The sequence below is a fragment of the Sarcophilus harrisii genome, chromosome 3 (assembly GCF_902635505.1).
Source record: "Sarcophilus harrisii chromosome 3, mSarHar1.11, whole genome shotgun sequence".
Lineage (NCBI taxonomy): Eukaryota > Metazoa > Chordata > Mammalia > Dasyuromorphia > Dasyuridae > Sarcophilus > Sarcophilus harrisii.
Genome location: NC_045428.1, coordinates 444,553,236 through 444,568,859, shown reverse-complemented (window position 1 = coordinate 444,568,859; position 15,624 = coordinate 444,553,236). Strand labels below are relative to the sequence as shown.

The window sequence follows — 15,624 nt, the reverse complement described above, 5'->3', positions numbered from 1 at the left end:
GGATTTCAATGCAGTTTCAGCTCAATATAATTAAAAATAATAAGGATAACTATTGCTCTCTATATATGTACAATGCTTCTCAGTCTCTTTTCTTAGTAGGTTTTGACATCAAAAAAGTTAATTTCCTCAGTAAGCATTCTCTATCTGCACTGACATATACATATATAGTTGTAAGTTACATGAAAATCTATTTATGAAATAAAGGTGCAATTACTCTTAAGAATTTTTTATGAAAGGAGCTATGTGACTGCTGTAAATAATACATTTACAAATATCTTGCTTACAAACATTTAATGGAACATACTTTTGAGGAACACATGTAAAACATAAAACAACATATGTGTATGTATATGTGTGTATGCATGAATCCAAGTGTCTGTCTGTATTTTGGGTAAGGAGTGGGTACGCAGGGTCTTAATCTATGATTTTATCCATGCAGGAAATCCTCAGTATACCAAGTTCCTTAAATACATAGATATACAATTCCTGTGTAACTTATAATCTTATAAAGTTATTTGTGACATTGAGAAGTTAAATTATTTCCACACTATCACAAAGCTAATAACCTAGAACCTAGGTCTTCTGAATCCAAGGCCAATTTCTCTTTTTAATATTCATTTAATGTTTAATTTAATTTGTTTAATATTCATTTTAGTGACTCAGGATGACCTGGGTCTGACATAAGATTACAGGTAAGGTTATATGTTGTTTTTCTTCCCCCCATTAAAATGTAAGCTCCTAAAGGACAGGAATTGTCTTCATCTTTTTTTTTTTTTGCTTCTATTTGTTTCTTATCTTTCTTGTCTTCTTGACATATAATAAACGCCTAAAAATGTTTGTTGACTAGACTTAACCTTTTAACGGCTCTGGCAACTCTCTAAAAAAGGATAAATTAGAAATGTGTTCCAGGTCTGCATTGATAAAGGTAACTTTCTCAAACTCTCTCTCTCTCTCTCTCTTTCCTTCTTCTTCTTCTCCTCCGCCCCCTGCTTCCCCCTCCACCCCCATCCCTTTCAGTGAATATATTCCTGCAAAGCAGCAGTTCTCAAAGGATCCCAAAGATCCTTTCAGGGTTTCTGCAAAGTCAAAAAGTTTTTTTATAAAAAATATTAAATTTAATTCTTAATACTATAAATATTGATAGATATAACAACGAACATAACCAAGATATCTTTAAAGATATCAATAATTTTTTAAAAAAGTGTAGGGGGTCTTAAAAATTGAAAACTGCTTTGTAAAGCATATAAATAAATTTTTTAGGTAAATAGATTTTATTTCATTTAAAAAAAATTTAAACTAGACCATTTAAAATGTACTATTTGAAAAAACTCTTGTAAAGAATCCTTTTATGAGTAATTATCCCCTTATTTGTTTCACAATTTTGGATGTTCAAATTATTATATGAATAAAGCTATAAAGTGATAAAATTAATTAAGAATAATTAAGAATGTGGACCCACACTTAACACCATATACTACGATAAGATCAAAATGAGTCCATGATTTACGCATAAAGAACGAGATTATAAATAAATTAGAGGAACATAGGATAGTTTATCTCTCAGACTTGTGGAGGAGGAAGAAATTTGAGACCATTATTGATCACAAAATAGAAAAATTTGATTACATCAAATTAAAAAGCCTTTGTACAAACAAAATTAATGCAAATAAGATTAGAAGGGAAGCAACAAACTGGGAAAACATCTTCACAGTTAAAGGTTCTGATAAAGGCCTCATTTCCAAAATATATAGAGAATTGACTCTAATTTATAAGAAATCAAGCCATTCTCCAAATGATAAATGGTCAAAGGATATGAACAGACAATTTTCAGATGATGAAATTGAAACTATTATCACTCATATGAAAGAGTGTTCCAAATCACTACTGATCAGAGAAATGCAAATTAAGACAACTCTACACACCTGTCAGATTGGCTAAGATGACAGGAAAAAATAATGATGAATGTTGGAGGGGATGCAGGAAAACTGGGACACTGATGCATTGTTGGTGGAGTTGTGAATGGATCCAACCATTCTGGAGAGCAATCTGGAATTATGACCAAGAAGTTATCAAACTATGCATATCCTTTGATCCAGCAGTGCTACTACTGGGCTTATACCCCAAAGAGATACTAAAGAAGGGAAAGGGACCTGTATGTGCCAAAATGTTGGTGGCAGCCCTGTTTGTAGTGGCTAGAAACTGGAAAATGAATGGATGCCCATCAATTGGAGAATGGTTGGGTAAATTGTGGTATATAAATGTTATGGAATATTATTGTTCTGTAAGAAATGACCAGCAGGATGAATACAGAGAGGCTTGGAGAGACTTACATAACTGATGCCAAGTGAAATGAGCAGAACCAGGAGATCATTATATACTTCAACAACGATACTGTATGAGGATGTATTCTGATGGAAGTGGATTTTTTCCACAAAGAGAAGATCTAACTCAGTTTCAATTGATCAGTGATGTACAGAAGCAGCTACACCCAAAGAAAGAACACTGGGAAATGAATGTATACTGTTTGCATTTTTGTTTTTCTTCTCGGGTTATTTCTACCTTCTGAATCCCATTCTCCCTGTGCAACAAGAGAACTGTTCGGTTCTGCACACATATATTGTATCTAGGATATACTATAACATATTTAACATGTATAGGACTGCTTGCCATCTGGGGGAGGGGGCGGAGGGAGGGAGGGGAAAAATCAGAACAGAAGTGAGTGCAAGGGATAATGTAAAAAATTACCCTAGCATGGGTTCTGTCAATAAAAAGTTATTAAAAAAAAAAAAGAAAATATCCAAAGAACCTTTCAACAATTAAAAAAAAATAATTAAGAATAGTAGAAACAGGACTGACAATCTTTTTTTAAATACATTCAAAAATCAAAGCAAAAAAACTTTTGAAAAGTTTAATTTTTTCTTTTTGTATTTCAATTCAGTCAATAACTATCTAATAGTTTCCAAAATGTCCATTCTTTTTGAAGCTCCAAAAAGAGATAAATCTTTTAAAAGATTAAGAGGGAGCAAAACCAAAGGAGTACCTGAGGACAGAAACACCATTCCCCCACACTCCAGGATTAGACTTGATTACACTAACAAATTGCTATTAAAAAAAAAAAAAGCAGGCAAAGGAGAAGGAATGTAATCATAGAAAGTTATTATGGGAATAGTAACCTAGGATATTGGGATTTGTCTTCAGAAGAGGATATTGAAGTAAAAAAACAAACAAACCAACCCTTTTACCTCAAAGAGTAATGTCAAATTATCATCTGCCCAAAAAGAATTCATAGAAGAACTTAAAAAAAGACTTTAAAAATCAAGTGTGAAAGATTAAGGAAAAATTAGAAATAAGAACAACCCAAGAAAAACAAGATGATGAAAAGTCACTAACTAGAAAAGGAAATCTAGAATCTTAAGAAAAGGACTCCCTAGAAAACTAGATGAGCAAAGGGAAGCTAATGAAGTTTTAAGAGATCAAGAAATAATAAAATATAAAAAAATCTAAAAATAGAAGAGAATAAGACATCTCATAAGAAAAATAATGGAACTAGAGAACAGATCAAGAAAAGATAACATAAGAATAACAGAACTACCTTAAAGCTATGATTAGAAAAAAGAATTTTGATATAATAATACAAGAAATGATTAAAGAAAATTGTCCTGAAGTGTTAGAACAAGAGGGGAAAGTAGAAATAGAAAAAAATCTACCAATCCTCACCTAAAAGAGATCTTATGAGGAAAATTTATAGGAATATCATAGCCAAATTCTGAAACCCCTAGGTCAAGGAGAAAATATTATAAGTGACAAGACAAAAAAAAAAAATTAAAAACAGCAGAGCCACAATTACAATCATACAAGACCTAGCAATGGCCAAATTAAGACTGCTAGTCTTAGAACACTATATATCAAAGAACAAAAGAACTGGGGGTTTGTGGCCAAAATATCATACCCAGCAAAGTTGAGCAAAATCCTGAACAATAACAAAAAAATAATATTTAATGCATTGCCAGACTTTCAGGGTTTTGTTGCAAAAAGACTTGAATTTAATAAAAAATTTGACATGCAAGTTCTAAGAAATATATGGTAAACATCAAAGATTAATTACAAGGGACACAATAAGGACAGACTATTTTTTATACAAGGAAATGTAAATTATATGTCTAAGATCGCCATTAATAAGTAAATAGTTTAAAAGAAAGACTAGGATAGAGCTGAATATGCTGCAATTCTAAAAAGCAAAACTGTGTAGGAAACATGAATTAGATGGGGAGGAGGAGGATGGAACCCTACTTTCATAAAGAATGGGTTAAAGATGGAACAACACATACATACATATATATATATATATATATATATATATATATATGTATAAAAGTCTTCTAAATTCAGAAGTAAATAGGTATTTTTAGAAGGAACCTTACATCTTTCATAGACTCCCAAATACATGTACATGTATGTATATATTTGGAAGAATATAAAAGTCTTCTAAATTCAGAAATAAATAGGTATTTTTAGAGGGAACTCTACTCACATCTTTTATAGCCTTCCAAATATATATACATGCGTATATATTTGGAAGGCTATAAAAGTCTTCTAAATTCAGACAGAAACAAGAGGGCAAGAGGAAAGGATTGGGAGAGAAGATAAGGGAAGGATCTTTGGAGGTAGGGTACAGTAAATAATAGGAGGGCAAGGCAGTAGGTAGAAGTAAAGCAGAAGAGTCAGAAGAGTTAGAAAATAAGATATGCACAAACACAAAATAAAAATCAAGAGAAGAATTTATTAGGTTAAAAAAAGCAGAGATGGTAATGATTTCAAAGTCAAAGTAAAAATAGATTTAGTCAAAAGAGAAAGATAAACTATCAGCCATATTAATCTATTGTTTTAGACTATACAAAATAACTATAGACAGTATATGATTAGAATATTGCTATGTTGAAGGAAATGATAAGTTGGAGTTAGAAAAACATAGAAAAGACTTGGACTTATGAAGGACAAACAAGCATAGAACAGTCTTACATAAATGCATATGAATGTATGTGTATATGTATATAATTTTGTATATCTGTATAAGTATATGTGTGTATATGTACATATATACATTTTTATATCTATGTCTATATTTAATTGTTGCCTTCTTGGGGTAGGGGAGTAGAGGAAGGAGAAAAAAAGTAAGTTCACAGCAAAGAACAAAAGAAGTTCTATAAGGAAGCCAATAAAAGATAGCTTTGAACATACTATGTAGTATGTATTGTTTGCAGGCTTTCTTGAAATGGAAATATATTATTTTATATTTTGAATCATCTCATGTCCTGCTGTGCATATAGCAATTTTTTTCTTTTCCAATTTTGTATATGTTTAAATTTTTTAAAAAATTGAACTTTAAGCCCACAATGTCAGTTGCTTAAAAGTCAGTTCTGCTTATGATTTTGGGCAGATTCTTTCACTTCTCTAAGCTCATTTATAAAGTAGGGTAATAATTCTCTTATTACTTACACATCATTACTGTTATGAAGATCAAATATGTACAAAGCACTTTATAAATGGTAAAAAGCAACAGAGATGTTAGCTATTGTTAATATCTTTGATGAAAAGTATTTTCATGAGACCATACAAAGCAGATTTAACTGACATAAGCCCTACCCTCTAGAAGTTTACCATATAAGATTAGTTTTAATTTCCTTATAAATTAGTTTTGAATTTCTACATTAATAGAAATTAATATATATATAAGCTGCAAGTATATATACATGTATATGTATCTAACAATGGTATTTTTCTAATTATAACAGAGTAATTATATTGGTTTTCATTATGAGTTTAGATAACATAAATTTTATTTAACAAATAATTCAATATAAAAATATTTGATTTAGAAAGCTACTACTTTATGATACTGACAGTATATGTAAGTTGTGTTGCTGGAAGAAGTAAAGCAAATTAAAATCGATTAATTCACAGAGTTAAGTGGATACTATCTTTGGATATTTGGAGAAAACTTCCAGTAAAGAGCTGTCAGAAAGCTCATGCATGATTGAAATCAAATTATTAATATTTACTAAATATTACTAAAATTTCTAATAGAAATACAGTAAGGATTTGAAGTTAATGCTAGAAAAAAATTATATATCTAAAGTATGTAAAAATAAGAGAACTTAGTATTACAACTATTTTATTAGCCACAACATTTTTATTTTTCTCTTCTAAGAATTCTGTTTGACTTTAACTCTCAATAGTAACTTCCTAAAATACTTATAATTTGTAAATTAGTAAAATTTTTTTTTAAAAGCTTCATAACCTTTAAGACATGCTGCCATAATTCAAAATAAAATATGAAGAGTTACTCAGGTAATGTAAAAACAGCAACTTCACAATTAACATTTTACAACAAGTATATATACTGAGCATGAGTTACATGCATCTGTTATGACCACAAGAATCACTCCAGGTCACTAGTGGACAAGGGCAGCAGGAGTTAGGGGTGGTGGTGGTGGTGGCATGTGAGACACTGCATTGTATCTATTAGGATAAAGCAGCATACACACAACCTTCAACCCATGCCACCTTTGGACCTGGTCCCACTGCTACTCTGGATCTTCCTAGATTCCTCTTTCAAGTCTTCCCTTTTGCCCATGAAGTTTCCGGGGATTAGAGGTGACTCAGAGGGAGGGAGGTGATAGCCTGTTTAGACCCTACCCTAGTTCACAGCTGGAAACAAGTCAATACTTGTCAAGACTTTCTCCCACCCATTTTAAAGATTGAGCTGAGTTAGCCTACTACCCTCCAATGTTACTGCTCTTGGAAAGTAGCACAGTTTGGTGGAAAGAGTGCTGAATTTAAAACCAAAAGACTTGGGTTCAAATTTTGATTCATTTTTTTTACCCATGTAACTTTAAGCAAGTCACTTTACTTGTTCTGGGCTCTGTTATAATTGAGGAAATTGCAAAATGAGAGAGTGACTTCTAAGATCCCTTTCACCTCTTAGTCTGATTTGATAACAGTAAGTGCCATGAAGCAATTATTTGTTATTTTATACATTTTTATTGGGACAACTAGGTAGTGGTGGATAGAATGCCAGTTCTTGAGCCAAGAGGACCTGAATTCAAATGTGGCCTCAGATACTCACTAGCTGTGTTACCCTGGGCAAGTCACTTAACCTTTGTTTGCCTCAGTTTCCTCATCTGTAAAATGAACTGGATCAGCTCCAGGATCTCTGCCAAGAAATCCCCCAAATGGCACAAAGAGTAAGACACAACTGAAAAATAACTAGTCATCAAAACATTTTTATCATATAATTAAAATTTATTAATTTTAAAATTAGGTTGTATATGAATAAAAGAGAAGGCAAAATGACTTTGAACAGATTCATTTACAAAAAGTGGGAAGTATTAAAAAAGATTTTCCCACCTAAAAGATAGGTAATAACTACATAAAAGTTCAGAACCCATAGGCCTAAAGACATACCTTACTAGTAAGGTAATTGCAAGTTTTCAAACATCAATGATACTCATAAAATTTTCTCCTAAGAACAACTTTAAGAATCTGTCATAGTGATTAAAAAAACAAGTAAACAGGGCAGCTAGGTGATGCAATGGATAGAGCACCAGCCCTGAAGTCAGGAAGACCAGAGTTCAAATGTGATCTCAGACACTTAACCTGTGTGACCCTAGGCAATTCACTTAACCCCAATTGCTTCAGCAACCCCCACCAAAACCCAATCTCCCCCCCCCCAAAAAAAAAAGTAAACAAGCTCTTCAGTACCAGGGTTAGCTAAGTAGAGTAATTAAACCAGACTAAGGATGACTAAACACAGAGACTAGACAAAACTGTTCTAGGCAAGGGAAAGTACCCCTAAAATGTGCAAGGGAAAGTACCCCTAAAATGTGCCAGTTATGGAGAAAGAAGGAACATTGAGTAGATTTAAGGGCAGCCTTTACACCTGGTGTCAGTTAATCATGCTATCAGGCGTAATTCCTTCACAGGTTCTGGGAACATGGTAATCTTTAAACATAGAAATGTAAAGACACCAAAAATTCTGTGACTTGGGTGTATCAACAAGCATTTAAGTACCGACTATCTACAAATTACTGGAGATTTAAATAAAACTAAGGGAAACCAAACTCTGCCCTTCTTACAATCTACATACAACATAGAAGGCAGCTGGTAGAATGGAAAGGATATTGGACACAGGGTCAGAGGAAAACAGAGGACTGCTTTGAAATCCCAGTTCATTTACTTACTATCCTGTTTGACTTTAGTAAATCACTTATCCTCCTCCTTAGGTCAAGTTCCTCCTCATGTAAAATGAAGACATTGGAGCTAAGTGTATGGCTCTTCCATCTCTAAATCTATGATCCTGTGTAAATAAATACATAAATATATAAAGTAGTATGAGCCAGAGAAGGAGAATACTAACAACTAGTAAGATCATGGAATATTTTAAAAATGTAGGTGACAGCACATGAAATGAGCCTTTAAATAAGACCTTAGAAATGGAAGTGAGAAATGTATTCCAGGCAAGAGTGAAGAGCAAATAGGTTTGGCTGGAACCCAGAGGGTATGAAAAATGAAAAAGCAGATTAAGAGCTAAATTGTGAAGGGCTTAAAATCCAAAGCCTATAAATTTATATTTTATCCTAAAGGTAACATAAACCAGCCTTCATAAGCCAGCAATCCAAGCAACATAAAATGTGCCTAGGGGGAGGGCCTATTCTCAAAGGAGGAAACAGTGGCATAGTAAAAAACATATTGGATGTGGGAATCCATACAATTGGCTTCTAGTCATTAATTTGATGTGTGATCTCAGGCAAATATTTCACTCCCCTTCTCTAGGCCTCAGTTTCCTCCTTTGTAAAATGAAGTTTGACTAAAAGATATATAAGTAAGATTCCTTCCAGTTCTGAAATTCTTTGGTTCTGGGGATGACATGGGCCTATTTAGGGTTGTTTCCTACCATGCTGTTTTGCTCATCCTGAGATACCCTCCTCCCCAATTCGTTGTGGCATTACCCATAAGGTTTTTCTCCTTTTATGAGGTAAGGGGAAGGGACAGGGGAATGTTTTTTGTATATCACCCTGTTTCATTCCCTCAGGCAAATCTTCTAGTACCATCCAGTAGCCTTACAGAGAATGCTACTAAAGGCAGAGGGTCTTGGCTATGTAAGACAGTTAATATCCTGCCTAATTTGTTTTTCACAGTGAATTAGATTTACCTTCATCTATCTGAGCTTCAGTTTCTTTACCTGTAAAAAAGGGAATAATACCCACTCTATACAATTTCCATAAGAATCAATAGATATTAAGTGTAAAATCACTTTTAGAAATGTGATTACATCAGCTTTCATAGAATCAAGCATAATTTCTATGCATACAACTCTTAACATTTACAGAGCCAGTTCTGCTTCAGCATTGCAATTGCTTGCTAAACACTTCCAATGGGATGTCTCAATGGCAATTCAAACTCTGCAAAGTTCAAAAAAGAACTCTTTTTCTCCAAACTCAGCCTTCTTCCTTCTGACTTCTCTATTTCTGTCAAGAGCACCCTACCCATTCAGTAATACAGGTTCATAATCTCAACTATTCCTTTTCCCCTATCACCCCAATCAGTAACCAAAATTTTGTGGATCCTATCTCCATGTCCTGTTTTCTTCTCTTCAGTGACAAGCAAACTACCTAGTTCAAGCCCTCATCACCTCTCACCTGGAATACGACAATAGTCTTCTATTTGTTCTCCCTGCCTTGTGTCTTCAATCTCTGATTCAAACTCAAGTCAAGATCCAAACTGGCCTCAAAACGTCAAGTTAAAATTCTCAAAAGCATAGGTCTGTCATGCTCCTATGGCCTCTGGAATAAAATATATACAAACTTCCCTGCCTGGCACTTGAAGCATTCATAATCAAGTTCTAGTCTATTGTTCCTGACTGATTTACCATTATTTCCTTTCATGTACTTTTAATGCCAGACAAACCGGTTTACTTACCATTCCTCAAACATGCTGCTTCATCTCCTGTTTCAGAGCCTGTCGCTTCTCCCCTTCACCTCTTGGATTTCTAAGCTCCATTCCAGGGTCAAGTCTTAGCATGAGGCTTTTCCCGAATCCCTAAGTTATTAGTTTCCTTTATCCCAAAACTATTGTATATTTTGTATACATTTAGTATTTACTTCTTTGTACACTATTTCCCACAAGAACAATGGAAGCTACTTGAAGAGAAGGACTATTTCATTTTAGTGTTTTTATCCCCAACATTTGGCACTGATAGAGATTTAATAAATATCTATTTGAAGCAGGTTGTGGTCCCTTTAAGAAACTGATTGTGATCCTTTGAGATCCTCTCAGATTGATTTGTACAGATTACTCCCAACCCCTCCTGGCTGATCCATTATCAATTCAAGAAGCTAGGACCTTTGATTCACAAATCCTAGTCAAAAGCACCCTTTTGAATTCCAGTAGGAGATCTGGGCTTGTCCCAGCCCCCACCAGATCTTAGCCCACTTGGACTCCACCCATGGTCCCCTTTAGCTAAATCTCTCATAAAAGAGCCAAGCTGGAGTCCTCTCTTTGCAGAGGTTCCAAACATGCCAGTCCTCTTGGCACCCTTAGAAGCTTCTGCCCACTGGAATAATGTTTCCAGTGCCAACCTCTTTACCTATTTCCTTAACTAGACTTTAATCTTACTTCCAATCTCCATAATAAACCTCTTTTATCAATCTAGGTTTTCAGGTCTGTAAATTCCTTTACAGAAAACTGCTTGCCTCGGCCACTAGATCTCATGTAACTCCCTACCCCCGAATGGAATTCTGAGAGGTTGCAGGGGAGCTCCATTTGACTCCCTGAACCTCAAACCTGCCACTAGACCAGAATCCCTAATTTCATTTGGGTACCCCAAATCTAAACCTCATCATATTGAATTGGATTCACTGTAAAACAAAAATACTTCTAGGACAAAATAAATTTGTCAAAATAACATTTTTTAAAAATATAAAACCTAAGAGAAAATAAAAAGAAAGTGTTTAAAAAAGAACAAAAGCTAGTGAATAGAAATAGTCAAAACCAGAATCAATGCCTTACAAGATCTTGAAAAAAAACTTTAAATTACTAAAACTTTTTTTTGTTTTGCTTCTTTTTGATTCAAGTGTGATTCCTTTTAATATGGCTTCATATAGTATTTAAACAGCCACCATATAATCTCATAATTCACTGCAAATGATCTGTTTACAGATAATCTCTTCTTTCATCTATTTTCTATCTTTTGGCCATGTATGAGCAAGAAAAATGCACAATGAGGAATTTAATTTCTGTCAAATATTATGAAGTCTTATAAACTTAAGAAATGTTTGGTGGTGCCTCTCCACTAAAATGAAGGCTTTAAATTATATACGTTTATTTTTACCATTCCTATCTTTTACCATGGATAATTACACAAATTTAACATGCATTCCAAACTAATTGTGAATAGGCAAAGGGAGTGGTAGAGAAACCTGAAGATTTGTTTCCTGTGATCAAAACTGTCAGGAGCAGAATACTATGAAATCTAGCTATGGAAGGAAAGAAGAGGTACTTCATATCACATTTCCTACTAGTTAAAAAAAAAACAAAATGAAACAAACAAAAAAATTACCACCGAAATGTCTCCCATTGGTTGATATTTTGATCTATTACCAAAAATAAGTGTTTCATAGGATTTGTTTGGATTTTCCTTTTGGTGGGTAGACCAAAGGAAGACAGTGGATCTAACAACATGGAAAGCATGGATACAGATATTATGGGACACAAGAAAACTACTTAACCATCTTAGCTTTGCTTCACATTTAAAATAGGTATAATAGTACTTTACTGTATTATTATGAGCAAAGATTCTGTGAAACTTAATAATGCAAGCTATCACCTCATTAAATTTTTTGAGAGCATAAATCCTTCATGTGGAAGTATATTTAACTATTTCCCTTTTAGTGACATTTAGATGAGGATAGTAGGAGGTGCTAAGAATTATCAAAGTTCTTGTTCACATTATCTTGTTGTTTTTATTCTTCCCAAGAAAGTGCCAATGACAAGATCCAGAAGAAGTATCAGAAAATTTTTAAAGAAAAGAAAACTTTCAGGTATATGAAAAATTTATAGGTGTCTCCTAGAGAAGCTAAGTCAAAAAATAAATAGAATGCAAATAGAAAAAATATAACAACATTTATTTTGAAAATGTTTACTTTTACTTGTTTTTTAAAGATACCTCCTGTACAAAGAATATCCATTATTGTTCAGAAGTGGAAAAAAAGAGCAGAATGAACCTCACTCCAACCACAGATAATCCACCTGAATTCATTCCTCAATAGTGAACACATTCCTACCTCCTCATCCTAGTGATTCTGAACTGTTGAATTGTCAATTTTAACCTCAACAACTCCCTCCCTCCCATCCCCCTCAATTCTAACTCCTGCACCCCGAAAACTCCCACAAATATCCCTCAAACCAATTCTAACTCCTCTACCTCACATTATATCTGCCTGTCCTTTTCACTATGCTTTCTGAAAAACTTGTTCTATTAACAAACTATCTTTAATTTTAAACCTTTCCCCTTTTTACTCTTTTCATCTTTTGACACTCAGTGAAATCTAGCTTCACACTGAATTCAGTTTATCCCAGGATTTTTAGTCCTTTTAGGTCAGGAGGTAGCCTGAAGGGGGATATAGTTAATAAAATCAACAATACTAAAAGTTTGACATCTTGTTTTAAAAATTTTTTATTTTCTTTGCTTTTTCTACCACCTTCATTTAGAAATACATAGGAAATGCTAAAAATCTTAGTGTATTTATATTAACGAAGCATTATAATTAGCATTTAATTGTGCCTTAAGGTCTACTAAAATTATCTCATCTCATTCTCACAATAACCCTGGTACTATTATCCCTATTTCCCAGGGAAGGAAATTGAGTAGATAGAGGTTAAATGACTTATCCGGAGTAAGTGACTAAGTGTGGTAGCTGAAAACTAGTTGTTCTGATTTTAGACCTGTGTACCAACACTAGTCCTCAACCTACTTTAAAACCGCACTGACTTTTGGGGCAACCTGTAATTATCATCCTCCCTTATCCAGTCAGGTTTGATTTTTTAAAATAAAAACAAAAACACGCAATTGGATTTGGAAAATGTATACTTAATATTTATATAATAAGTGATTATTAGTGTAGACTATTTCAGAATTTAACAACGATGCGCCCTTTTTTTGTGTGTAAAAATGTCACTGACGGAATCCGTGCGATTATTTTCACAGATTAAGAGGACTCTGGGAATGGGGGAGGAGGGGAGATGTACTTCAGATACTTTCAATTCTGATGAATGACTCCCCGCACTTGTGTCATTTTCAGAAACCGCTAGCCTATAAAAAGATTCTTATTATTCTTTCGCTACTCAGTGAGCCAGAGACCCCAGACTGCAATGGAGGGAGGGCCGGTGAGAGGGGAAAGGGAAACATTAAAATAATGAGATGCAGCCTTTCTTAGGGTCCTCGGAGGTTCAGAGGGAGGCCTTATCCTGGCTATAGGGTACCGTGCAAAGATGTCACTCTCTTGTATCTTATTTTCTAATCCCTTTCTAGCCCGCCGCGCGGGATCCATCGCCGAAACAACCATCAGTCAGCAAAAGAGGCCGGCTGCCTTGGGACAGGGAAGAGGAAAGACTGCGCTTCGCGAGCTGCCCAAGTCCTTAGGTCCCGCCCCTCGCTTCACGCCCCGCCCCCAGGGCGGATCCTCTAGAACTGGCTGTTCAGCCTTACCTTCGCAAAGACTGTCAGGCAATCGCCTGCTGGGAGGTCTAAGCGTCCCCTGTACCAAAGCGCTCCTACTCCTACCACCGCTGCCCCCGTCACAGCCGCAGTCAGAGGACCAGGCCGCAGAAGCGCCTGCCGACCTTCGGCTAGGCCACGACGCAGACGGCCGCCCCAAATCGCGATTAAAGCTGCTCTCCGCGCACTTGCCGCCATGTTCGCGGAAGTGTCAGCGCGAGGACTTTGGCTGCAGTCCGACGGAGGAACTCTAGAGGAACCACCCACCCCCGCAGCCACCACCACCACCACCACCACCGCCGCCTTCTCTCCCGCCCCCACTGCCTCTGGTCTCGCGAGAGCCGCAACGGATACACTTTTGCCTTGCTTGCTCCTTTGACTCCGGGTTGTCCAAGCCCCGGATTGGAGCCCTTCCTCCTCGGAGAAGCGCAGGCACGTGTCCTGGCTCAGCCCCGGGCGTCGCCCCCGGCAGCAAAAGATGTCTCGGAACAAATCTAGGCGGGCCGGGAAGCTGGGTGCACCCTTTCTTGAGGAGGCAGTGCTAGAACAGTCCAGAAAAAGCCCATATCTTCGTTTAATAGTTACTTAAAGCCTTAAAGTTTTTTTTTTTTTTTTTTTTTGGGGGGGGGCGCTAGAGTTGCGGATGTCCGAATTTATAATAGTTTAGCCGAAACTGCATTTCCCGTTGTGAGCCTACTTCAGAGCTGGGACTGTTTGACTTTTTTTTTTTTTTCATTCCAACACTTAGTACTGAACATAGTAGGCACTTTGTTTCTTGACTTGATTTTAAGAAGCTTTGCAGAGAAACCCCCCCTCCCCCCCGACCCTCCCCAACTCCCTTTTCAGAATCGGGCATTCTCACTGACTGGCCCTCATGCTTGGGATTTCACGCACTTTTAAGAACGCCTTTTGGCTTTCTCAGCTTCTTTCAAGTCCCACTTGCAGCATGTTTTTTTTCCCAGTTCTTAAAATTAGTTTAATTTCCTCTGAAACCAACCCTCACCCCACCCCAATTTATCCCGTATGTATCTTGTTTGTACATCATTATTAACCTATTGATTTCTCTTAGAATTTTCTCCTTGACTGTAGGGGCTATGTGACTTTGCACTCACATCTCACAGTGCCTGGCACAAAATAGGGACTTAGTGCTACAGAAAATTTTAAATCCTAAACTTGGTTCTCTTTGCCAAGAAACAGATTCAATAATGTCTTCATTTGACTTGACTACACAATTGTACATGCAGGAGCACTTGGTGAACCCTAAAACTTTGTAAAGGTTTGCTATTGAGGGGGAAGGGGGCTGAGAGATTAAGTGACTTTGTTTCAGATTTTTAAGTGCTTTCCTCAATACTTTTTATCTTGTACGTTTTTTTTATTTCGCTTGGGTGCACCTAAGGAGAAGATAAACTTGGGGACAAGGAATGTTTTTTGGTTGTCGTTATATAATCAAGAAGCAAGAGTGACAAAGTGCGATGGAGAACTGGCCTGGAAGACTCAAGCATCAAGACCTAATTTTGTTGGTTGTTAACCATGAGTAAATCACATAGCCTGTCAGTGTCTTAGCTAATTCTTTTAAGATTATAAAGCGCAAAGAAAATGTCAATCTACATGGATGAGGCAATTTCCTCATCTTATACCAATGAAATCAGAGGTTTAGTTCCTATTCCGATTTGGTTACATAGTTAGTATTATGTGTCAAGAAGGATTTGAGTTCAGGTCCTCTGACTCCATTGACAAACATAATCTGTTAACAGTCCCTTTCATTATTGTGAAAATAAAAAATAGGCCATGTTCCTCTATCTCTCCATTAGGTACTACTTTGCTTTGGCTTCTAATAAGGGATTCTAAGC

General features: G+C 35.7%; 1 protein-coding gene across 1 annotated transcript in view; it reads right to left on the bottom strand.

Moving 5' to 3' along the window:
• MICU2 (mitochondrial calcium uptake 2) overlaps window positions 1-14,039 on the bottom strand; it is a 165,362-nt gene extending 151,323 nt beyond the window's left edge. Inside the window, exon 1 of the mRNA XM_031960796.1 lies at window positions 13,766-14,039. Within this exon, the coding sequence (XP_031816656.1) occupies window positions 13,766-13,972 (207 nt within the window). The 5' untranslated portion in view covers window positions 13,973-14,039. The remainder of the gene's footprint in view (window positions 1-13,765) is intronic.
• Window positions 14,040-15,624: the final 1,585 nt, after the last annotated feature.